This window comes from Erythrolamprus reginae, chromosome 6, assembly GCF_031021105.1.
Source record: "Erythrolamprus reginae isolate rEryReg1 chromosome 6, rEryReg1.hap1, whole genome shotgun sequence".
NCBI classification, from domain to species: Eukaryota; Metazoa; Chordata; class Lepidosauria; order Squamata; family Dipsadidae; genus Erythrolamprus; species Erythrolamprus reginae.
This window is the reverse complement of record NC_091955.1, coordinates 6829320-6854445: the sequence shown is the minus strand read 5'-3', so window position 1 is coordinate 6854445 and position 25126 is coordinate 6829320. Positions and strand designations below refer to the sequence as shown.

The following is a 25126-nucleotide window of genomic DNA, read 5'->3' as shown; positions in this document are numbered from 1 at the left end:
ATACCTGGAGCAAAGCTGCCTCCCATGCACTGCGCCAGAGAGAGAAACCCAGGGGAATGGCAGGAAACTGGCCGGGCCTTTGTGCCGCTTCCAACTTTCCTGGGAAATTTTTCCGGGCTCAGGTTCTTAAGTAGAAAATGGTTCTTAAGTAGAGGCAAAAAAAATCTTGAACACCTGGTTCTTATCTAGAAAAGTTCTTAAGTAGAGGCGTTGTTAAGCAGAGGTACCACTTGTACTGGGCTCCTCCTCCCCCGCCTGGATGCTGCCATTTGAGTTCTTTTACATTCTGCGCATGCACAGAGGATAAAAGAACTCAAACGTTGGTGTCCAGGTGGGTGGGCGGAGCCTCGCACTCCCTTCGTTACTGGCTCTCCGACGACTGATAGACTTCAGCGAATAGGGAGTATTTCACCCCTGGGGCCAACACTGACATCCCCTAAACTAGCCAGGTAACGAAACATTCGGAAACCAACCCAGAAGTACAACCCTCCACCCTCAAATCTACCGATCCCCATTTTCCACAGTGAGGAGCGCGCTATTCCTAACACCTTCCGGTTTCTTGTTTTTTCTCACATTAGAACCATCAGTTGCATATACACACACACATACACAACACCTCCGGTTATTTCTGCCAGATGTACTCAATAATTTGCGAGTGACTTTTTTCATTGTTGTCGGCATTGTTGACGCCGACGCCTCGGAAACCTGCCGCAGCACCTGATTCCGAAAGCTCACCCGGCAACGTTCAATTTGCATCTCGTGATTCGCACCCCGCAACGCGAACGTTTCAAAGGAGCATCAAGGTTGCCATTTATAGGGAAACACGATGCGCTAATTGCTGTCAGTGAGTGTATTAAGCTGAGAAGCTCAGATGCTAAAATTGACTTTGGAAGGCTGCGAAAGTTTATTGCCTCGTCTGGGCCAGGAAAGTTTTCACTTAGAGCAGTGATGGCAAACCTATGGCACGGTTGCCATAAGTGGCACGCGGAGCCATATCTGCTGGCACACGAGTCGTTGCCCTAGCTCAGCTCCAACGTGCATGTGTGTGTCGGCCAGCTGATTTTTGGCTCACATAGAGGCTCTGACAGGGCATGTTTGGCTTTCAGAGAGCCTCCAGGGGGCTAAGGGGGGCTGTTTTTACCCTCCCCCGTGTTCTGTCGGGCTCTCTGGTAGAATCCTCCCAAAAATGCACAGGTACAAATTTCAGACACACACACGTTTGAAAATTCAAAACAATGTTCTTTATAATGAAAATTCACTTAAACCAAGCCCTCTTTTGGTATAGCAAAGAGCACTCGTCTCCAAACAAACTGGTAATTTGTACAAGTCCCTTATCAGTTCTGTGATACTTAGCTTGCAGCTGTGAGGCAATTCACAGTCCTTCTTCTTTCACAAAGTGAAACACACTTTGCTCTGGTTTAGTTTCAAAGCGGGGGAAAATCAGCACCCAAAAAGTCAAAGTCAGTAAAGCAGTCACGAAACACAACGATCAGATAATCCTCCACAATGGCCAAACCCACAGGCTGCTATTTATAGCAGCCTCACTAATGACCACAGCCCCACCCAACCACAGGTGGCCTCATTTTCTTTGATAATAATCTCTCAGTTGTTGTTGCCTATGCATCGCTCTCCGCATGCGTGGCTGTATCATTAACTCTTGTTCTGAATCCAAGGAGGAGCTAGATAATTGATCTCCTTCTGAGCTGTCTGCCACACTCTCCTCCTCCCTGTCACTCATGTCTTCTTGGTCAGAGGAGCCTTCATCAGCAGATTCCACCGGGGGCAAAACAGGCCTGCAGCATGTGGATGTCTCCCCCACATCCACAGTCCTTGGGGCAGGAGCAGGGCCAGAGCTAACCACAACACCCCGGCTCCAGGGAATCCTTTGGAACCTGGGGGGGCAGGCCCCACAATCACGAGCCTACTGGGCCCACCAGAAGTTGGGAAACAGGTCATTTCCAGCCTCCAGAGGGCCTCCGGGGGGCGGGGGAAGTTGTTTTCTCCCTCCCAAAAAATTGAATTATGGGTGTGGGCACTCGCACATGTGTGATAGCACCCGCTCACACTCTTTCGGCACCCAAGGAAAAAAAGGTTCATGCATATAAGTCTGCGGAGAGGGAAAGCATACAAATCTAAATAATAAATAAATAAATAAATATAAGTTGAAGTCCACAAGTCTTAAAGTTGCCAGGTTTGAACACCTCTGAGGTAAATGAATACGCAAGGATCATGGCTGGCTGAGGAATTCTGGGAGTTGAAGTCCACAAGTCTTAAAGTTGCCAGGTTTGAACACCTCTGAGGTAAATGAATACGCAAGGATCATGGCTGGCTGAGGAATTCTGGGAGTTGAAGTCCACAAGTCTTAAAGTTGCCAGGTTTGAAGACCTCTGAGGTAAATGAATACGCAAGGATCATGGCTGGCTGAGGAATTCTGGGAGTTGAAGTCCACAAGTCTTAAAGTTGCCAGGTTTGAAGACCTCTGAGGTAAATGATTTGCAGGGATCATGGCTGGCTGAGGAATTTTGGGGGTTGAAGTCTACAAGTTGCCAAATTTGGGTACCCCTGCTCTAGATTCTGCAGTAATAGCAGGGAAAGTTATACAATGGCCAAAAGAGAGAGAGGATCTCTGAAATATGCAAAGAGAACATCTGAGAACATCAGCTATCAGCTGGGATGAGTCATTGGTCAAATGGAAAGAAGGAATAATGAGAAGATGAAGAAATGGCATTAAACATCTAAAGGATGGGACAAAAATAGGCTTCTGTGAACTAGGACAGGAGATATTTTTTAAATATAAACACAACAGCTCTGAGGTAACAATCAAGAGAAAGAACAGAGGTGTGAAAATAACAGTCAGGGTTTTGCTATTTAAAAAGCCAGACTACAAGTCCGGGATCAAACGTAGAAACTTGTTTAATAATGAGATGCAAAAACTTCAGAAGAGAAGGATTTAGGGGTAGTGATTTCTGACAGTCTCAAAATGGGTGAACAGTGCAGTCAGGCAGTAGGGAAAGCAAGTAGGATGCTTGGCTGCATAGCTACAGGTATAACAAGCAGGAAGCGGGAGATTGTGATCCCGCTATATAGAGCGCTGATGGGACCCCATTTGGAATAATACTGTGTTCAGTTCTGGAGACCTCACCTACAAAAAGATATTGACAAAATTGAACGGATCCAAAGACGGGCTACAAGAATGGTGGAAGGTCTTAAGCATCAAACGTATCAGGAAAGACTTCATGAACTCAATCTGTATAGTCTGGAGGACAGAACGAAAAGGGGGGACATGATCGAGACATTTAAATACGTTAAAGGGTTAAATAAGGTTCAGGAGGGAAGTGTTTTTAATAGGAAAGTGAACACAAGAACAAGGGGACACAATCTGAAGTTAGTTGGGGGAAAGATCAAAAGCAACGTGAGAAAATATTATTTCTCTGAAAGAGTAGTAGATCCTTGGAACAAATTTCCAGCAGACGTGGTTGGTAAATCCACAGTAACTGAATTTAAACATGCCTGGGATAAACATATATCCATCCTAAGGTAAAATACAGAAAATAGTATAAGGGCAGACTAGATGGATCATGAGGTCTTTTTCTGCCGTCAGTCTTCTATGTTTCGATTCTAGATTTGAGACCATAGATGGGAATCAGTTTCCATTTCAAATGTTTCTAAGTGGAGACCATAGAAGACACCAGGGCATCCTACTATGAAAGGAGCAATAAAATGAGGGGGCTCTGGTGCAGTATGGGGTTCCCTACCCCATATGAGTCATATTGTGCGTACTGGGACCAACGCTTTTCATTCTCTACATCAATGACCTCTGCGATCACATCACAAGCAACTGTGTTCTCTTCGCTGACGATGTAAAACTCTTCAACACCACCGATAGCACAACTATTCTCCAAAAAGACCTAGACTCTGTCTCTGATTGGTCTAACACAGGGGTAGGCAAACTTGGCTCTTCTATGACTTGTGGACTTCAACTCCCAGAATTCCTGAGCCAATCATGCTAGTGGAGGAATTCTGGGAGTTGAAGTCCACGTGTCGTAGAAGAGCCAACTTTGCCTACCCCTGGTCTAACACATGGCAACTCCAAATCTCAACCAGCAAATGCTCTGTCCTACACATCGGCAAAAAACATACAAACTGAATAAACAAATTATCACAGATAACCCCCACTCGGTTAAAGACCGAGTCCACGGAGAGGGGCGGTGTACAAATCCAATTAATAATAATAAAAAAGACCACGGAATACTAATAACTAAAGATCTAAGTGCCAAAGCCCACTGCAACAACATCGCCAAGAACATCGCCAAGGAGTTGTTAACCTAATCCTACAAAGCTTCTGCTCTGGCAATCTCACACTACTTACCAGAGCTTACAAAACTTTCACCAGACCCATCCTAGAATACAGCTCATCTATTTGGAACCCATACCACATCTCGGACATTAACACCCTCAGAAATGTCCAAAGATACTTCACTCCTTCAGTCAAAACAGAATACCCTACGAAACTAGACTGACAATCCTGGGTCTAGAAAGCTTGGAACTACGACGCCTTAAACATGATCTAAGTATTGCCCACAAGATCATATGCTGCAACGTCCTTCCTGTCGACGACTACTTCAGCTTCAACCACAACAACCCAAGAGCACACAACAGATTCAAACTTAATATTAACCGCTCCAAACTTGACTGTAAAAAGTACGACTTTAGTCATCGAGTTGTCAAAGCGTGGAACTTATTACTGGACTCTGTAGTGTCATCCCCTAACCCCCAACATTTTATCCTTAGTCTATCCGTGGTTGACCTCACCAGTAGCGAAAATTGAACTGCGCACGCAGCTCTGTGTCTTTGGCATGCTCGTACCTGCGTCCCAGCGAGATTTCGCTTCTGCTCATGCGCAGGAACACAAAATATTGTGAGGGGACCCACGAGATTTCAGCAATTTTTTGCTTCTGGGCATGCAGAAGATTTTTTTTAAAAAAATATATTAAAGCAAGCAATTCCAGAATTCTTACTAAGCAATTAAGAGGGTTGTATTGACTATTAATGCTTCTTTTGTGATCCTAATTATAATTAATTTGCTTTTTAAATTCCTGTCCGTCTGGCTTAAGTTACATAAATGTCTCTCTCTTTTTTTTTTTCCTTCCCTTCTGAACTAATGAATATATGTATTTATGCAACTGTTTTGCAATTCAGAGGGGGGGAAAGTGAGGAATTCGGCAAAAAAAGTCTTCCCTTCATTAAATTAAAGCGGTACCTCTACTTAAGAATGTAATTCGTTCCGTGACCAGGTTCTTAAATAGAAAGGTTTGTAAGTAGAAGCAATTTTTCCCATAGGAATCAATGTAAAAGCAAATAATGTGTGCAAACCCATTAGGAAAGAAATAAAAGCTCGGAATTTGGGGGGGAGGAGGAGGAGGAGGAGGAGGAGGAGGAGGAAGAGGAAGAGGAAGAGGAAGAGGAGGAGGAGGACAGTCACTGCCCAGAGCGAAGGGAGCGTTTCTTTTCTCTGGGCGCTGGCAGAGGTTTATTCCCTCTCCAAGCGCCCAGAGAAAGGAAAATGCTTTGTTCGCTCTGGACTGCCAAAGCCTCCTTAAGCGCCACCGAAAGGCTCCTCTGGCAGCCCAGAAAAGCCCGAGATGGCCGGGATTAAAGGGGGAATGGCAGGAAACTGGCTGGCCCTTCGTGCCGCTCCTAAATTTCATGGGAAATTTTTCCGAGCTCGGGTTCTTAAGTAGAAAATGGTTCTTAAGAAGAGGCAAAAAAATCTTGAACACACGGTTCTTATCTAGAAAAGTTCTTAAGTAGAGGCGTTGTTAGGTAGAGGTACAATTGTATTTTTAAAAATGTATTCTGTTCTGTCCAAACTCAATTGAAGCTCTTTCAGCCTATCTTGCAACCAGCGTTCCAGCTTTCACTGGCTTACATGGCAGAACTTTATTAATATTAAAGACGGTTTAAGGGAGATTAACAAGCAACATGCATTTTGGACAGGGTTGTGTTTGAAATTTTAAAAGGACATTATTATTTCGTGTGAGTTCTAAGCTGTGTGTGGCAGAGGTTTTATTTTTATTTATTTTATGTATTTATTTATTTTGTCCAATACACAATGAGAGTTTTAGTGGGTATATATATATATATAAATTAACTGCCTTGAAATGGTCCTGGGTTGGGCCTAGAGGCAAAAAGGAGCTGTGACGTTCCTTCAATATACCACGGTGATCCGACACAAAAAACATATAGCCCCTCCCTGGTACAGAGCTGAGGGATCAGGTCTGGTGGCTCAGCTGTTAATTCTCTGCCTTACAAGGTAGCAGCTGCCAGATCGAATCCCAGTAAGGGTGTGGCTAGCTGATGAGGCCAGAACAAGGCTGAAATGGTACCATCCTAGTCTCCCTTAATTTTAAAATTTCAGCTAAAAACATTTGATATATACACACACACACACACACACACACACACACACACACACACACATAGTAAAATACATGATGAAGGTTATAGAGGAGATACTCATACTAAAATATATCTATGAAAGAATAGAAAAAAGATATAGTAATAGAACATATTAATAAAAGAATAGAAGAAGAGATATAGGAATAGAATAAAGGAATAGGAGATATAGGAGAGTAATAGGACAGGGGACGGAAGGCACTCTAGTGCACTTGTACTCGCCCCTTACTGACCTCTTAGGAATCTGGATAGGTCAACCGTAGATAATCTAAGGGTAAAGTGTTGGGGGTTTGGGGATGACACTATGGAGTCCGGTAATGAAGTTACTGAAGTCATATTTTTTACAGTCAAATTTGGAGCGGTTAATATTAAGTTTAAATCTGTTGTGTGCTCTTGTGTTGTTGTGGTTGAAGCGGAAGTAGTCGCCGACAGGCAGGACGTTGCAGCATATGATCTTGTGGGCAATACTTAGATCTTGTTTAAGGCGTCTTAGTTCTAAGCTTTCTAGGCCCAGGATTGAAAGTCTATTTTCGTAGGGGATTCTGTTTCGAGTGGAGGAGTGAAGGGCTCTTCTGGTGAAGTATCTTTGGACGTTTTCAAGGGTGTTAATTGCCAAAATCTTGGCACATGCGCGGAAGCAAAAAATTGGCGAAAATAGCTGAAATCGCACTCTCACACGCCCCCTCGCGAGAGATTTGGCTTCCTGCAAATGTGCAGAAGACAGATCTCGTGCAGGGGTGCGTTGGGGGCGCGCAGCTGCACACGCATCCCTGATTTTCCTACCTGAACCGCGCAACTGGGCGCATCGGCTGCTACCCACCACTGGCTGGCTCATGTGCACGCCCGTACCATTTACAAGGAGCGCACTAGCAGTGATGGGGAGCCTTTCACTGGAAATCGCAAACGGAGCCACAGGTGCGGCTGTGTTTTACATAGAAACATAGAAGTCTGACGGCACAAAAAAGACCTCATGGTCCATCTAGTCTGCCCTTATACTATTTCCTGTATTTCATCTTACAACGGATCTATGTTTATCCCAGGCATGTTTAAATTTGGTTACTGTGGATTTACCAACCACGTCTGCTGGAAGTTTGTTCCAAGCATCTACTACTCTTTCAGTGAAATAATATTTTCTCACGTTGCTTTTGATCTTTCCCCCAACTAACTTCAGATTGTGTTCCCTTGTTCTTGTGTTCACTTTCCTATTAAAAACACTTCCCTCCTGAACCTTATTTAACCCTTTAACATATTTCAATGTTTCGATCATGTCCCCCCTTTCCCTTCTGTCCTCCAAACCAGTGGTCCCCAACGTTTTTTCCACCAGGGACCAGTTTCAGCAAGACTATTTTTCTATGGCCCAGTGGGGGCGGAAAGGGGCGTGGTTGGGGGCGGGATTAAGCATGGGGGTGCTGGTCCTCCCCGCCCCTCTTTCCCGCCATCGTCCTGTGGCCGGCAGAACCTGCCTCCCAAGCCCTCTTGCCCAGCGGGAGCTAAGCGCTGGAGAGAGGGGGTCAGGCTGGCCCTCCTGCCTCCCCCCAGCCAAAAACGCAAAAGCGCCCCGCGGCAGAAGCCAAAAGAGGCTTGAGCCTCTCGGTCCTTCCCGCCCCTCTGTCCCATCCATCGTCCTGTGGCTGGCAGAACCTGCCTCCCGAGGCCTCTTGCCCGGTGGGAGGCAAAGCGCTGGAGGGAGGGGGGGGCGGCATGCGGGCCGGCAGCTGCTGACTCCACGGACCGGTGCAACATGCCCCGCGGCCCGGTACTGGTCTGCGGCCCGGTGGTTGGGGACCCCTGCTCCAAACTATACAGATGGAGTTCATGAAGACTTTCCTGATACGTTTCATGCTTAAGACCTTCCACCATTCTCGTAGCCCGTCTTTGGACCCCTTCAATTTTGTCAATATCTTTTTGTAGGTGAGGTCTCCAGAACTGGACACAGTATTATTCCAAATGTGGTCTCACCAGCGCTCTATATAAGGGGATCACAATCTCCCTCTTCCTGCTTGTTATACCTCTAGCTATGCAGCCAAGCATCCTACTTGCTTTCCCTACTGCCCGACCACACTGCTCACCCATTTTGAGACTGTCAGAAATCACGACCCCTAAATCCTGGCAAGGGTTTTTTTGCTTCCGCACTTCCCAAAACACGGGCGTACCTGCGGCTCCGTGCGCGATTTTGGTACCTCCACAAGTGCAGCAGCAAAATCGCGCTGGTCCAGCAAGAACTTACGAGCCGCAACAGCGAGCGCAATTTTGCTCGTAGCCCACCGCTGCTAACACCCCACTATTCCCAAACTAACCCCTCCAGTAAATGAAGGTTTTGTGCAGAAAAACAATTAGCTGATAATTACTTTGGGAAAAAAATCAAAAATCCAGCCTAGGCCCGTTCCTTATAATTTATCAAAATCACTTTTCCGTCCGCTGGGTTAAAATTTAATCAATCAAACTGCGTTTCTGATCTGCAGAAGGCATGAATTAAATATAGAAGTGGCATCCGTGTGGCTGGAAAGCGCGATTGCTTAAAATTGAAGAGGCTCTGCATAATTGTGCTCCTCTTTCAGCAGTCAGTATCTGCAAGCGCCATTGAATGTTGTGCAGGAGAGATGCGGAAATGTTAAATTATTTAAAAAAAATACAGCCCAGTGACTGAAAATCCCTTCTTTGACTTCTCCGTAAACTTTGGGAGAAAGGTGCCACCTGGTGGTAGCCAGCGATACTGCTGCCTTCGTTTGCCATCTACAGTTGAATTCTTTACTTTAAACATTTTATTAGCTTATAGAATAAGCTAGAATATTATTTTTTCCTAACTAATATAAAATGGATGGGACAAATACCCAATTGACAAAAATAGTACAGCAAAAGGGAAAAGAGTATGCATTGGTTGCCGATCAGTTTCCGGTCACAATTCAAAGTGTTGGTTATGACCTATAAAGCCCTTCATGGCACCGGACCAGAATATCTCCGGGACCGTCTTCTGCAGCAAGAATCCCAGCGACCAGTTAGGTCCCACGGAGTTGGCCTTCTCCGGGTCCCGTCAACAAAACAATGTCATTTGGCGGGACCCAGAGGAAGAGCCTTCTCTGTGGCGGCCCCAACCCTTTGGAACCAACTCCCCCCAGATATCAGAGTTGCCCCCACCCTCCTAGCCTTTCGTAAGCTCCTTAAAACCCACCTCTGTCATCAGGCATGGGGGAATTGAGACTTTCCCTCCCCCTAGGCTTATAAAATTTATGCATGGTATGCTAGTATGTATGATTGGTTTCTAAATTGGGGTTTTTAAATTAACATAAATATTAGATTTGTTTACATTGTATTATTATTGCTGTGAGCCGCCCCGAGTCTACGGAGAGGGGCGGCATACAAATCTGATTAATAAATAAATAAATAATAAATAATAAATAATAAATAATAAATAATAAATAATAAATAATAAATAAATAAATATATATATATATATATATATATATATATATATACAGTGATCCCCCGCTCGTTGCGAGGGTTCCGTTCCAGGAGCCCCCGCAACGAGCGGGTTTTCGCGAAGTAGCGATGCGGAAGTAAAAACACCGTCTGCGCATGTGCAGACGGTGTTTTTACTCCCACAGCGCTAGCGAGGAGCCGAAGATTGGGGGCGGGGCGGCTGTTTGCCGCCGGCATGGAGGGCTTCCTAGCAGCCCCCCAAACCCGGGTTGGGGGTCCGGGGGGCGCTTGGTATCGCCGGTTTTGAGCTGAGTCCGGAAGCGAATTCGCTTCCGGACTCAGCTCAAAACCGCCGATAGCAAGCGGCAAGGAACGCCTTGTCTCGGCGCTTTCGAGCTGTCAGCTCGAAAGCGCCGAGACAAGCCGTTCCTTGCCGCTTGCTATCGGCGGTTTTGAGCTGAAAACCGGCGGTTTTGAGCTCAAAACCGGCGATACCAAGCGGCAAGGAACGGCTTGTCTCGGCGCTTTCGAGCTGACAGCTCGAAAGCGCCGAGACAAGGCGTTCCTTGCCGCTTGCTATCGGCGGTTTTGAGCTGAAAACCGGCGGTTTTGAGCTGAAAACCGGCGATACCAAGCGGCAAGGAACGCCTTGTCTCGGCGCTTTCGAGCTGTCAGCTCGAAAGCGCCGAGACAAGGCGTTCCTTGCCGCTTGCTATCGGCGGTTTTGAGCTGAAAACCGGCGGTTTTGAGCTCAAAACCGGCGATACCAAGCGGCAAGGAACGGCTTGTCTCGGCGCTTTCGAGCTGACAGCTCGAAAGCGCCGAGACAAGGCGTTCCTTGCCGCTTGCTATCGGCGGTTTTGAGCTGAAAACCGGCGGTTTTGAGCTCAAAACCGGCGATACCAAGCGGCAAGGAACGGCTTGTCTCGGCGCTTTCGAGCTGACAGCTCGAAAGCGCCGAGACAAGGCGTTCCTTGCCGCTTGCTATCGGCGGTTTTGAGCTGAAAACCGGCGGTTTTGAGCTCAAAACCGGCGATACCAAGCGGCAAGGAACGGCTTGTCTCGGCGCTTTCGAGCTGACAGCTCGAAAGCGCCGAGACAAGGCGTTCCTTGCCGCTTGCTATCGGCGGTTTTGAGCTGAAAACCGGCGGTTTTGAGCTCAAAACCGGCGATACCAAGTGGCAAGGAACGGCTTGTCTCGGCGCTTTCGAGCTGACAGCTCGAAAGCGCCGACACAAGCTGTTCCTTGCCGCTTGCTATCGGCGGTTTTGAGCTAAATCCGGGAGCGAATTCGCTCCCGGATTTAGCTCAAAAGCGGCGAGAATGAACGGCGTGGGCGGGCGAAGGGCGGGCGGCAGCGAGGAGTTTGCGTGGGCGGTGGGGAAACTCCTCGCTGACGCCAGCAAGAGGGGGAAGACCCAGGGAAGCCGCTGCCATCACCTTGTTTGGTTGGTTTGTTTTGTATTACATTTCTGATCAGATAGAGATGAATGTATTGTATATACTTTATTAGTGTGCCTTTATTTAGTTGGTATGTATGTGTCAATTTATGTTACATGTTATAATTGTAAAAAATCAAGAAAGACTTTTTTTTAAAAAAAGGAATGAACTAGAAAATGCGTGCTTGATCGTATGAATGAGAGTGATTGGGGTTTTTTTTAGCGAATTTGAGTTTTAGACTAGTTAATTTATATTAATATTGGATTTAGGATATTGTTACTGATTTTTATATGTTGTAAGCCGCCCCGAGTCCTCGGAGAGAGGCGGCATATTAATCCAAAAAACTTAAAGTTAGCGCCCTTGAAAAGACGGGGTGGTTAAAGTCGCAACTGCAACACTGCGGGGGGACGATGACAAGTGAATTTTTGCATAAAATAATTTGCCTTTTAAAACACCTCCTTCTTCACTTGGGGGCCGCAAGTTAAGATTTTAATGCCGCGCACTCTGTAATGAACTACATATGAATGATGCTTATTTTTAGCAAACAAATGCTAATGTAATCTTTGGCCGCTGTAAAAATAGAACGGCGGTACCGGTCAAGGAAGAAAATCCGGAATATTTTTTTCTCCTCCCGTTACCGCAGATGATCTTCAATTTACGACCGCAACAAATGTTTCTGTTGCTAAGTAGTGATGGGCGAACCCAACGGTGTTCAGGTTCGGTAAGTTCGGACAAACTTTATGCAAAATTCGGCTGAACCTGAACCCAAACCCGAACGGGGAATCCCTCCTATGAAGAGATTCCGGGAGTGGAGCTTTGACGTCACCAGCAGGTTGCTAAGGACACCAAGGTGATCCCTTCCTGGATTCCATGGAATCCAGGAAGTGATCACCTTGGCGTCCTTAGCAACCTGCCGGTGACGTCAAAGCTCCGAACGCCGAACACGACCCCGAACTTTGCCCGAAGTTTCAAAAAATTTCGGGTTCGTGTTCGGCATACCGAACACCACAAAATTCGTTATGGACCCGAATTGTGCGAGTTCTGTTCGGCCATCACTATTGCTAAGTGTGCTTTTTAATCAACCTGTTGCCTCGTTGGGTTTTTGTTGCTTGCCTTTTTATTTTTACGGGCCACTGAAAGCTGACTTCGAAGCAGAGTGGATGGAAAAGAGGAAGGAAACGGTTCTAAAAATACAGGGAAACTTTTCAATTTAACCAAAGTATTACCTAAAGCCGAAAGAGAATTGCGTTATGTTCCAGTAACGTTATTTGACCTAAAAATAGAAATATAGTAACATAGAAGACTGACAGCAGAAAAAGACCTCATGATCCATCTAGTCTTAGCTTATTTATTTTTTTGTATTTTATCTTAGGATGGATCTATGTTTATGTGGCTGTGGGTTTTGCCTCCCTAGGACAATTCTATCTGTCCGTCCATTACCCTGGGGGGGGATTATTGACCCCCTCCGAGAGGGTCCGCAACTTGGGCGTCCTCCTCGATCCACACCTCACATTAGAGAAACATCCTTCAGCTGTGGCGAGGGGGGCATTTGCCCAGGTTCGCCTGGTGCGCCAGTTGTGGCCCTATTTGGACCGGGAGTCATTGCTCACAGTCACTCATGCCCTCATCACCTCGAGGCTCGACTACTGTAACGCTCTCTACATGGGGCTACCTCTGAAAAGTGTTCAGATCGTGCAGAATGCAGCTGCGAGAGCAATTATGGGCTTCTCTAAGTATGCCCATATTACTCCAACACTCCGCAGTCTGCATTGGCTGCCGATCAGTTTCTGGTCACAATTCAAAGTGTTGGTTATGACTTATAAAGCCCTTCATGGCACCGGACCACAATATCTTCGGGACCGCCTCCTGCCGCATGAATCCCAGCGACCGGTTAGGTCCCACAGAGTTGGCCTTCTTCGGGTCCCGTCGACTAAACAATGTCGTCTGGCGGGACCCAGGGGAAGAGCCTTCTCTGTGGGGGCTCCGACCCTCTGGAACCAGCTTCCCCCTGAGATTAGGATTGCCCCCACCCTCCCTGCCTTTCGTAAACTCCTTAAAACCCACCTCTGTCATCAGGCATGGGGGAACTAAAACATCTCCCCCTTGCCCATGTTGTTTTGCTGTTTGATTGATTGACTGTGTGCCTGTTTTTTATATATATTGGGATTGTTTTATGAATTTTTTAACTTAAAATTGTAATTAGATTGGTGGGCATTGGATTTGTTACTATGTACTGTTTTTATTATTGTTGCGAGCTGCCCCGAGTTTGCGGAGAGGGGCGGCATATAAATCCAATAAATCTAATCTAATCTAATCTTATCCCAGTCATGTTTAAATTCAGTCACTGTGGATTTACCAACCACGTCTTCTGGAAGTTTGTTCCAAGGATCTACTACAAACTTGAGTTTCTTTAGCGCTAACCACTGTTTTCTCTCTCTGTTTTGCTTTGCAGTTTTGTTGAGCGAATCCTCGCTGGAATGAGTCGTACAAACAGGAACAGCTTTTGTACATCAACATTAACGGAGGAAAAGCCTGAGAAAGAAAGAATTCCGGGATGAAGAGAACATGAATTGAGTGAATGAATGAACGAATGAGTGAACAAATGAGTGAACGAATGAATGAATGAACGAACGAACGAACGAACAAACGAATGAACGAATGAACGAGTGAATGAACGAGTGAATGAACGAGTGAATGAACGAGTGAATGAACGAGTGAATGAACGAGTGAACGAGTGAACGAATGAAAGCTGCCTTCTAAACATAGCTCAGCCAGATGTGGGAGAATTCTCTGGTGAGAAGATTCAAAACATGAATTTGGTCATCCACTGATTAGAAACCACGGCTCTCAACAACATTCAGGAGGCGGCGCATGAAAAGTCATACCAGGAGCACACACTTCAAAGCGGGGGGGGAACGGGAGGTCACTCGGGGGGAGGGAGCTGCAAACATCCATGCGTCAAAAGAAATCCACACACTTTTTTAAAAGACATGCTCCAAAGGGGAAGAACACACCGCAAAAAGGCAGGAAGCGAACGGGAGAGAATCCCTCCATTCAACACCGGGAAGGAAATCAGCTGTTGCTTGCCGCTGTTTTACCACACCCCCAAAACGGACGCCTTTGTTTCGTGAGGAGGCCATAGAATTGCTGTCATTTTCTTATTTCATCCGCCATTTGCACACAACGCTCCATGGTTCACTCTTTGTCCTTTCTTATGGGTGGGTGGTTAGGACACCTGCAACGGAGAAGGGGGTTCCTGCTACTTCACATTTATTTATTTTATTTATTACTTAGATTTGTATGCCGCCCCTCTCCGAAGACTCGGGGCGGCTCACAACATGTAGAAACAAATCATAAGTAAACAGACAAATTTAAAAATATTTAAATATTTAAAAAACCCCATATGCTAACAGACGCACACACAGACATACCATGCATAAATTAAACGTGCCCAGGGGGAGATGTTTCAGTTCCCCCATGCCTGACGGCAGAGGTGGGTTTTAAGGAGTTTACGGAAGGCAGGAAGAGTAGGGGCAGTCCTAATCTCCAGGGGGAGTTGGTTCCAGAGGGCCGGTGCCGCCACAGAGAAGGCTCTTCCCCTGGGGCCCGCCAACCGACATTGTTTAGTTGACGGGACCCGGAGAAGGCCCACTCTGTGGGACCTAATCGTTCGCTGGGATTCGTGCGGCAGGAGGCGGTCTCGGAGATATTCTGGTCCAATGCCATGAAGGGCTTTAAAGGTCATAACCAACACTTTGAATTGTGACCGGAAACTGATCGGCAGCCAATGCAGACTGCGGAGTGATGACGAAACATGGGCATACCTAGGTAAGCCCATGACTGCTCTCGCAGCTGCATTTTGCACGATCTGAAGTTTCCGAACACTTTTCAAAGGTAGCCCCATGTAGAGAGCGTTACAGTAGTCGAATCTCGAGGTGATGAGGGCATGAGTGACTGTGAGCAATGAGTCCCGGTCCAGATAGGGCCGCAACTGGTGCACCAGGCGAACCTGGGCAAACGCCCCCCCCCTGAGACATTGCTGAGATAATGCTTTCCAGGGTGAAATTGCATTGGGGTGGAGTTAGGGATGGGGGTTGGAAGGACGGGACGGTCTTTCTTGGGGAAAATCATTGGGAAGGAGAGCTAACTCGTCTTCGTCCGTCATTTTGCCAATGGTTGGGAGCGGGAATAGCCATTTCAATGTCTGCCTTGTGAGTTTGCCTGTTCGTCACCTGTTAGCTGCGTTCTTAGCAGGGGAGAGGAGAAGAGAAGGTGGGAGGGAGGAGGAGGAAGAGAGGGGGAGAGGAGGGGGAGGAGGAAGAGAGAAGAAGGAGTGGGGAGAGGACGAGGAAGGGGGAGAAGAAAAGAAGGGAAGAGGAAGAGAGGAAGAGAGCGAGAGGGAGAGGAAGGGGGAGGAAGAGGTGGAAAGAGGGGGTAGGAAGAGAGGAAGAGAGGAAGAGGAGGAAGAGGGAGAGGAGAGAAAGAGAGGAGGAGAAGGAGTGGGGAGAGGATGAGGAAGGGGGAGAAGAAAAGAAGGGAAGAGGATGAGTGGAAGAGAGGGAGAGGAAAGGGGAGGAAGAAGGAAAGGAAACAAAGGAAGGGAAGGAGAGAAAAGGAAAGAAGGAAAGAAAGGAAGAAGGAAAGGAAGGGAAGGAGAGAAAAGGAAAGGAAGGAAGGAAAGAAAGGAAGAAGGAAAGGAAGGGAAGGAGAGAAAAGGGAAGGAAGGAAAGAAAGGAAGAAGGAAAAGAAAGAAGGAACGGAAGAAGGAAAGGGAAGGAAGGAAGGAAAGAAGGAAAGGAAAGGGATCTTGTCTTTCCAAGAGAAGTTGAGACTATTTTTGTTATGATGAGAATGACTGGTGCAAATTATGGCTGAGACAGAATATGCCAATTTTTTTTGCTACCAATTTAGGAAATCTGACTTTAGAGCTTCATACTCAACATAACATTTGATTTGCCCATTGGTTTCAAATGTCATTCACATTATTTAGGTAGTCCTCGATGTATGACCACAAGGGAGTCCAAAATTTCCATCGCTAAGTGAGACAAGTGTTAAGCGAGTTTTGCCCCAGTTTACAACTTTTCTCACCACAGTTATTAAGTGAGTAACACGGTCGTTAAGTGAATCTGGCTTCCCCCACGGACTCTGCATGTCCGAAGGTCACCAAAGGGGATCACGTGACGTCACCAACCCCGGAACATTGCGACCGTCATAAATGTGAGTCATTGGTCAAACCACCGAAGGTAAAATCGCGTGACAGTCGTAAGTGTGAACATTTTCCCTAACTCCCTTTTTTTTCCAGTGCTGTCATAACTTCGAACGGTCACTAAATGAATTCAACTACCTGTATTTGCTGTTCCTTCAAACTCTGGATCTCAACGGCAATGACTCACAACGTTCAACAATGGAACAACACAAATGTCATTCACAGTGGGTCTCTTTGCCTTTGGAAGAGGTATCTTCAATGCTCAGCAGATCATAAAGTCCCCTCTTTTTTTAATCCCAAGGGTGATTTTTTTTTCAGGAGGGAACTGGACTTTGTGTTTTTTTTTCCTTTTTGAAGACGTTTTCCTTCTCATCCAATAAGCTTCTTCAGTTCTGATTGAATGGTGGGGAATGGAAGGATTGATACTTACTGGAGCCCCACCCAAACACAGGTGGCCTCCCTTATTTCCTGTAATATGTTCTTACTTGGTCTCTTCTACGCATAATTCTGCGCTTGCGTGGGTCCAAAACGTCATCATCTGAATCAATGGAAGATAAGGGAGAGTGACTGCCTGGGCTGTGTGCCAAGCCCCCCTCTGCCGAGTCACCCCCACCTTCTTCTTCGTCCGAGGAAACTAAACTCTGAACTCACTCTGTCGGCGATAACACAGGCCTGTGACATGTTAAAGTTTCCCCTGCATCCACCTCCCCATTCCCTGGGGCAGGAGCTGGGGCAGAGCCAACCACAACAGTTACCAAGTCTCAGATTTCAACCTAAATGTTCTATTCGTCCTCCCAGTCTCTCATTCCAGCCCCCCACCCCATCCTATTTCTTAGGATCTCAGCCTCCAGGCACAAGGCAATGCTACGATGTGCCTTGCATCAAGTTGTCAACTAACCGCATTGCACTGTACTTTGATTATTATTATTATTATTATTATTATTATTATTATTATTATTATTATTTATTAGATTTGTATGCCACCCTACTCCGTAGACTCGGGGCGGCTCACAACAATAACAAAGACAATGTAAGAACAAATCTAATAATTTAAAAAACACTAAAAACCCCATTATTAAAAGCAAACATACCATGTATAAACTGTATAGGCCCGGGGGAGATGTCTCAGTTCCCCCATGCCTGACGACAGAGATGGGTCTTAAGAACTTTACGAAAGGCAAGGAGGGTGAGGGCAGTTCTGATCTCTGGGGGGAACTGGTTCCAGAGGACTGGGGCCGCCACAGAGAAGGCTCTTCTCCTGGGTCCCGCCAAACGACATTGTTTAGTCGACGGGACCCGGAGAAGGCCAACTCTGTGGGACCTAACCGGTCGCTGGGATTCGTGCGGCAAAAGGCAGTTCCGGAGGTATCCTGGTCCCATGCCATGAAGGGTGAATTGGGTCATTATTCCTAGTAATGCCTTAATGACCAGCTGTCAGGCAGAAGCTGTCTGCAAGGGATATAAATGCTTCCATTCCCCGCTATCCTTTCAGAACTGAAGAAGCTTCATAGAGGAGAAGTGAAACATCTTTGAAAGGAAAAAAAACCAAGAAAGTCCAGTTGCCCCCCCAAAAAATCATCTTTGGGACAATGGTGACCAGGTCGATTGAGAATCTCTACAGACCCTCTTTTAAAAACGTTTTTTTCTCTGGTGCCGGATCAAAAAAACCCCTCCCAGTTTAAGACCGGAACAAAATTTACAGATCCCTAATCTCAATAGATATGATTTGATGTTGCGCGAGGCTTAACTCAATCCTTACACTAGAGAGATAAACTGATTATCCTTCAGCGCAAATGACATGACCAGATCACTTGCCAGCTGCATCTTTATTTTATTTATTTATTTATTCATTCATTTGTCCAATACACAAATACATAGGGAGAAAATAGACATGTGGTAATATATATAAGGGTAAAGTGAACTTAGAGGAGAGGATATAAGAAAGGAAGAGAATATATATGATATATGAGAGAAAGGAAAGACAATTGGACAGGGGACGAAAGGCACACCAGTGCACTTATGTACGCCCCTTACTGGCCTCTTAGGAACCTGGAGAGGTCAATCGTGGAGAGTCTAAGGGAGAAATCTTGGGGGTTAGGGGTTGACACAATTGAGTCCGGTAATGAGTTCCACGCTTCGATAACTCGATTGTTGAAATCATATTTTTTAGTCAAGTTTGGAGCGGTTCGTATTAAGTTTGAATCTGTTGCGTGCTCTTGTGTTGTTGCAGTTGAAGCTGAAGTAGTCATTGACCGGTAGGACGTTGCAGCATATGATCTTGTGGGCAATACTCAAATCGTGTTTTAGGCGCCGTAGTTCTAGGCTTTCTAGGCCCAGGATTGTTAGTCTATTTTCGTAGGGTATTCTGTTTCGAGTGGAGGAGTGAAGGGCTCTTCTGGTGAAGTATCTTTGGACATTTTCAAGGGCGTTGATATCTGAGATGTGGTATGGGTTCCAGACAGATGAGCAGTAGTCTAGGATGGGTCTGGCAAAAGTTTTGTAGGCTCTTGTGAGTAGAGTGAGATTGCCTGAGCAGAAGCTGTGTAGGATCAGGTTAACAACTCTAGAAGCTTTTTTTGGTGATATTGTTGCAGTGGGCTTTAGCACTTAGGTCATTCGATATTAGTATTCCAAGGTCTTTTTCTGAGTGGGGGTTAGCAGTGAGAGATTGTTTATTCAGTTCGTATGTGCGGTTTGGTAAGGGAAATTGTTTTCCAGGTGAACAAGCAGGATTTTATATTTTTAATCAACCTGTAGAAAATAGGTTGTCTTATCCTCCCGGGACAGCTTGGGGTATACCTTGATTTTGACAAAAATAAGAATAGTTCTGTATATACGATTACACGCATCTGTGGCTCAGAGTGTAGAGGCTGAGAAAACGAAGGAGTCAGGGTTCTGACGGATGCCCTAATTAAACCATGAACCTTGAGCCGAGTTTCCAAAGAAATCCAGTTGTTTATTAGGAGCAGCCTGTTGGCATGTATTCAAGTGAAGCCAGCTCTGCCCCACGTAATTGACAGCCCAATTATGACCTTGTTTCCCTCCTTCTCCCGGGGTATGTCATAAATCACATTCTCCAATGGAGCACTTTCGTGGGCTTTAGAGATCACACCCCTCTGGCTGTTGTAGGTAACCTGGGATACAGCCTTGAAAAAGGTATGCATGGAATGTGCTTCAGGTTGTGGCTGGTCCATGCTTCTCCATCAATTCCTTTCAAATCAAGACCAGGATGCTTTGAGAGTATGACAGAAGGAACGTAGAAGTTTCCGATAAAATGGTGAAGATAAAAGACACATCTGAAAGAAATCAGCCTTAGACTAGACTTAGAATAACTTTATTGTCACTTTAAATGTACCCTTAGCGGCATACATTAAAATGAAATTTTAGTTTCATTTTTAATTTTAATCTTGGTTCTCTATCCCTGGTCACCGATCAGTGTTGCGCTGCCCCCGGAATGCCTACGATTGCTGATCCTTTAGCGGAAATGATGATGCGTGCACATCTGTGCATCCCCGCCGTGGCCCCCCGCGCCCCCGCACAATAATTTGCTTCTGCGCATGTGCGGAAGTAAAGAAATCGGCGGAAATCAGTGACTTTTGGTGATTTTCGGCCTTTCTTTGCTTCTGTGCATGCGTGGAAGCAAAGAAATCACTGAAACCTCCCGCGTGCAATAATAATAATAATAATAATAATAATAATAATAATAATAATAATAATAATAATTTATTAGATTTGTATGCTGCCCCTCTCCGTAGACTCACAACAAAATAACATCCTCGTGTGAGATTTTGGCAATTTTCACCTATTTCTTTGCTTCCACGCATGCGCAGAAGCAAATTCTCACATGGAAGTGCGTGTGCCCAATGCCATGCACCCGCACCGGCCTCCGGGACCGATCTGGTATGGAAAAGTAAGTGCGGCCCTTAACTGTCACCAATGCAGGCTGGAGAAACATTTATTCATTCATTTCATTTCATTTTATTGGATTTGTATGCCACCCCTCTCCGTAGACTCGGGGCGGCTAACAACAGTGATAAAAACAACATGCGACAATCCAATACTAAAGAAGCTAAAAACCCTTATTTTAAAACCAATCATACATACAAACGTACCATACATAAATTGTGGAAGCCTAGGGGGAAAGAATATCTTAATTCCCCCATGCCTGATGACAGAGGTGGGTTTTAAGAAGCTTGCGAAAGGCAAGAAGGGCAGGGGCTATTCTAATCTCTGGGGGGAGTTGGTTCCAGAGGGCCGGGGCCGCCACAGAGAAGGCTCTTCCCCTGGGCCTTGCCAAACGACATTCTTTAGTTGACGGGACCCAGAGAAGACCCACTCTGTGGGATCTAATTGGTCACTGGGATTCGTGCGGCAGAAGGCGGTCCCGGAGATAACTTGGCCCGGTGCCATGAAGGGTTTTATAGGTCATAACCAACACTTTTAGTCCACAAGTAGCTCTCGATTTTACAACAGTTCGTTAAGTCTTTCTTTCATCATCATTTAACGACGATGCCCGGAATCTGTAAAGATTTGGGAGACCTACAAATAGACTAAAAAAATTAATAGATTCCATCATCCCTTGTGGGGTGGCCTCTGGCCAACTGAATGGAGCTAGTGGAGTGTTCAATGGCCCGATGCCCTTCCCTGTCGCCAATGTGGAGTTTCGTTTGGCAAATATATTCTCCATGTGTTCTGCCTGACTGGCTCAGGCAATGCGTAACAGTCCAAGGAAAAGAAATCAAACACACACGTGCTCTGCTAATCGGCAAACTTGTATTAAATAAACAAAAAAGGTTTACTCAAAAACAGTTCTTAGTGTCCGAAAACAATGAGAGTGCAAGGCTTACTTCAGCCGCATACAAAAACACAGGAAAAAACAAACAAAGACAACCTGGAATGAGCAAAGACGTTTCAGGAGTCCTTTTGAATCTTTGGAGCAAACAGCAAGTCCTAGAGGTTTCACCTCCCACTTGTCTGAAAAAGCTGGGTTGAAAACTCCAAAGGCACGGAACAGAAACTTCAGAGCAGGAACCACAAAATAACACAGATAAACAGCCACAGTTTTCCTTGGCCTTTGTTCCCTTTTATCCCTTTAGCCCTCATTAAGGGAACCACACCCAGCCCAGGTGCTCCTATAATGACTTGTAATACTCCTTAAAGCGATCCCTTCTTTGCATAGCTCTTCGGCTACGCAGATCAATATATTGATCTGCAGAAGAACCCAGGGACGAAAGACTGTCTGAGGGACTGCATGCCAAATCCCCTGGGCTGTCTGCTGAATCCTGCGTCCCAGTGGCCTCGTCCTCCTGGCTGTCTGCCACGTCTTCCTGGCTGTCTGCCACATCTTCCTGGCTGTCAGCCAGGCTTTCGCATTCACTTTGTGCCGCGTCTCTCCCATCTGTGGGAGCAACGGCTGGCCCAGGCCCAAACACAACACCATGTTCCCACGGAGAGAGAAATAACAACCTCTACCTAGGATCGAACTCATAGCCCCCGATTGTGAGGCGAGAGCTCCACCACTCTAACAACAGTTCATTTAGCGACTGTTCAAAATCGCAATGGCACTGAAAAAAGTGAGTTACGGCCATTTTTCACACTTACCACCATTGCAACATCCTCAATGTCACGCAATCAAAATTGAGAAGCTAACGGACTTTGTATTTATGGCGGGGGTCACGCTATCCTCTTTTGCGAGCTTCTGATCAGCAAAGTCCACCGGGAAGCCGGGTTTCACTTAACTACTGTGTAAGTAACTTCACAACGGCAGTGATTCGTTTAATGACAGGGGCGAGAAAGGTCGTACAATGGGGCAAAATTTACTTAACGAATATCTCCTGTAGCGACAGAACTGTTGGGTTCAATTGTGGTTGTAAGCCGAGGACTTATCTGTAATGGGCTTGACTGAGGTTAAGTCATATCCAAAGTGGCAATTACTGGGGTATAATTTACTACATTATAGCTGGCCTCCTCCATGACCACATCCAGATTAAACCTAACAATCTTAGCTTAATAGAAGTTGAAAGAAGTCCTCATTAGCAGAGGTTTACTCATTAGTGTCAATAGTGCCCTGAATTGTATGGTTTCGCTATCTACGTAATGGAAGGAGTTGAACCACAACTTTATTTTGTTAGCTGGCAGTATTTTATTAATCTCCAGTGTTGTAACCACGATTGATTATTGTTTTCTAATATTGTTCCTGATTCTTTTAACTTTCTGTAGGCTTATGAAATCCTTCAAGACAGTAGCAGCTCTAGTTTTATTAGAAGCGATAGTAATAAGCTCAGGGCACTTGGTAGGCCTAATAATATTGTAGAATTACTAAAGACTAGTAGAATCTTGCTCATTTCGGGCATGTTAGACCCCAAGGTCAATTCTTGGAAGTTAAGAAAGAACAAACAAACCAACTTTTTACAATGGAAGAGAATTGCTGATCCCTCCTTCAATGAAATTTGAAGAACACAGAAAAATAGGGTCAGAAGGGACCTTGGAGGTCTTCTAGTCCAACCCCCTGCTTGAACAGGGGAGTTTACATTATTCTGAACTATCTAGTCTCTTCTTAAAAACCTCCAGGGATGGAGCACCTACAACTTCTGAAGGCAAGTTGATTTTTTTTTTTGTTCTTCCTGCTAGGAAATTTCTCCTTCGTTCTAGGTTGGATCCTAGAACTTGATAGGTTTCCATCGGTTGCTTCTTGTTCTACCCTCAGGTGCTTTGGAGAATAGGTTGAACCCCTCCTCTTTGTGGTAGCCCTTCAAATATTGGAAGACCGCTATCGTATGACCCCCCTCGTCCTTCTCTTTGCTAAGCTACGGGGATGGACAAAAAGATGGAAACACCTTGCAGCTCTTCCGTGGAATCCAGATTTGTGAAGCTCCCTTCAAACAGTTTTTGTGGAAACTGGGTTCTGTACGTGTCCTTTGAGCTCTGCAGTGATTTTAGAGGCTGCGGCTTGCGATCCGCTCGAACCATTCGTTATAGAGTCCGACGGTCTCTCTCAGACAACTTCGACTTTCGACCAGACCTGTGCTTGGCTGAGGACATTTTTCCTTCTCTTTCAAAAGCAGTCATTATTTTTGACACATGACCTCTTGAAACGCCAAACATTCGGGCACTTCCTGTTACACTAGCGCCTGCCGTTCGAGCACCAACAATTTGGCCTCTTTGAAAGTCTGAGAGGTCTGCCATTTCTAGAAGGTTATAACCAATTTCCTTAAATTTCTGGGGGGGGGGGGGAAGGTACTTTTAAAAAACATATCAAATAACAGAATTTTTAAAAAACATGTCCCAGGATCCCACAAGATGCTTTAGCTTTTGGTACATTGCAAGAAAATAAAATTAGCATTTCAAGACAGGAAAGGACCAGAGGTTTATTGTAGCCATCTAAACAAAGAAATTGCGGCAGAGATATTGGTAGAAAGGGTCCAGGATGCTTTAAAAAAAAAAAAGAGGCTACCACGAAGGAGGCATGATAAAGGACATCGTCGGGTTAGTTATAATCCCATATGGTAGCAGATGTTTACAGCTGGAGGCATCAAAGATGTGACGGTTGTTGATGTCAGTTTGTTGAGTTGGAAGGGAGAAAGGAAGGCGGTCCTGGTCTTTTATTTATCATTTTTTATTTATTTATTTATTTTGTCCAATACACAATGAAGGTAATAGAGGACACCTTCGAGGAAATAGAATTAGAGAAAGAATAGAAGAGAGAATATAGGATAAAATAATCAATGAGAGAATAGAAAAAAAGATACAGTGTTCCCTCGATTTTCGTGTATTCCGAGACTGCCCGCGAAAGTCACATTTCCGCGAAGTAGAGATGCGGAAGTAAATACACTATTTTTGGCTATGAACAGTATCCCAAGCCTTCCCTTAACACTTTAAACCCCTAAACTGCAATTTCTCATTCCCTTAGCAACCATTTAGATTATTACTCACCGTGTTTATTTATTAAAGTTTATTAAAAAAAATATTTATTAAAGGCAGACGAAAGTTTGGCGATGACGTATGATGTCATCTGGCGGGAAAAACCGTGGTATAGGGAAAAAACAGCAAAGTATTTTTTAATTAATATTTTTGAAAAACCGTGGTATAGCCGTTTCGCGAAGTTCGAACCAGCAAAAATCGAGGGACCACTGTATAGGGATAGAAGAGAAGATATATGGGATATAGGAGAGACAATAGGACAGGGGTCGGAAGGCACTCTAGTGCACTTATGAACACCCCTTACTGACCTCTTAGGAATCTGGAGAGGTCAACCATGGACAGTCTAAGGGTAAAATGTTGGGAGTTAGGGGATGATACTACGAAGTTCCACGCTTCAACAACTCTATTATTAAAGTCGTATAATGTTGGTTCCACCCTTGGGTCCTGTAACTCCACCCACACGATGTTTTCTCCTCTGTCATTGGCTATAATTCCTAAACTGGGGCGTCTCCAACCTTGGCCACTTTTTTTTGTGGACTTCAACTCCCAGAATTCCTCAGCCCGTTTGCTGGCTGAGGAATTCTGGGAGTTGAAGTCCACAACTCTTAAAAATGGCCCAGGTTGGAGACGCACTGTCCTAAACAATCCCATCTCCTTAATTATGGGTTCTGAACTTCATTTTGCTTG

General features: G+C 45.4%; 1 protein-coding gene across 1 annotated transcript in view; it reads left to right on the top strand.

The window, feature by feature from the left end:
* Window positions 1-23603, top strand: part of LHFPL3 (LHFPL tetraspan subfamily member 3) — a 184175-nt gene extending 160572 nt beyond the window's left edge. Inside the window, exons 3-4 of the mRNA XM_070754641.1 lie at window positions 22739-22811; window positions 23326-23603. Coding sequence (XP_070610742.1) covers window positions 22739-22811; window positions 23326-23603 — 351 coding nt within the window. The remainder of the gene's footprint in view (window positions 1-22738; window positions 22812-23325) is intronic.
* The last annotated feature ends 1523 nt before the right edge of the window (window positions 23604-25126 follow it).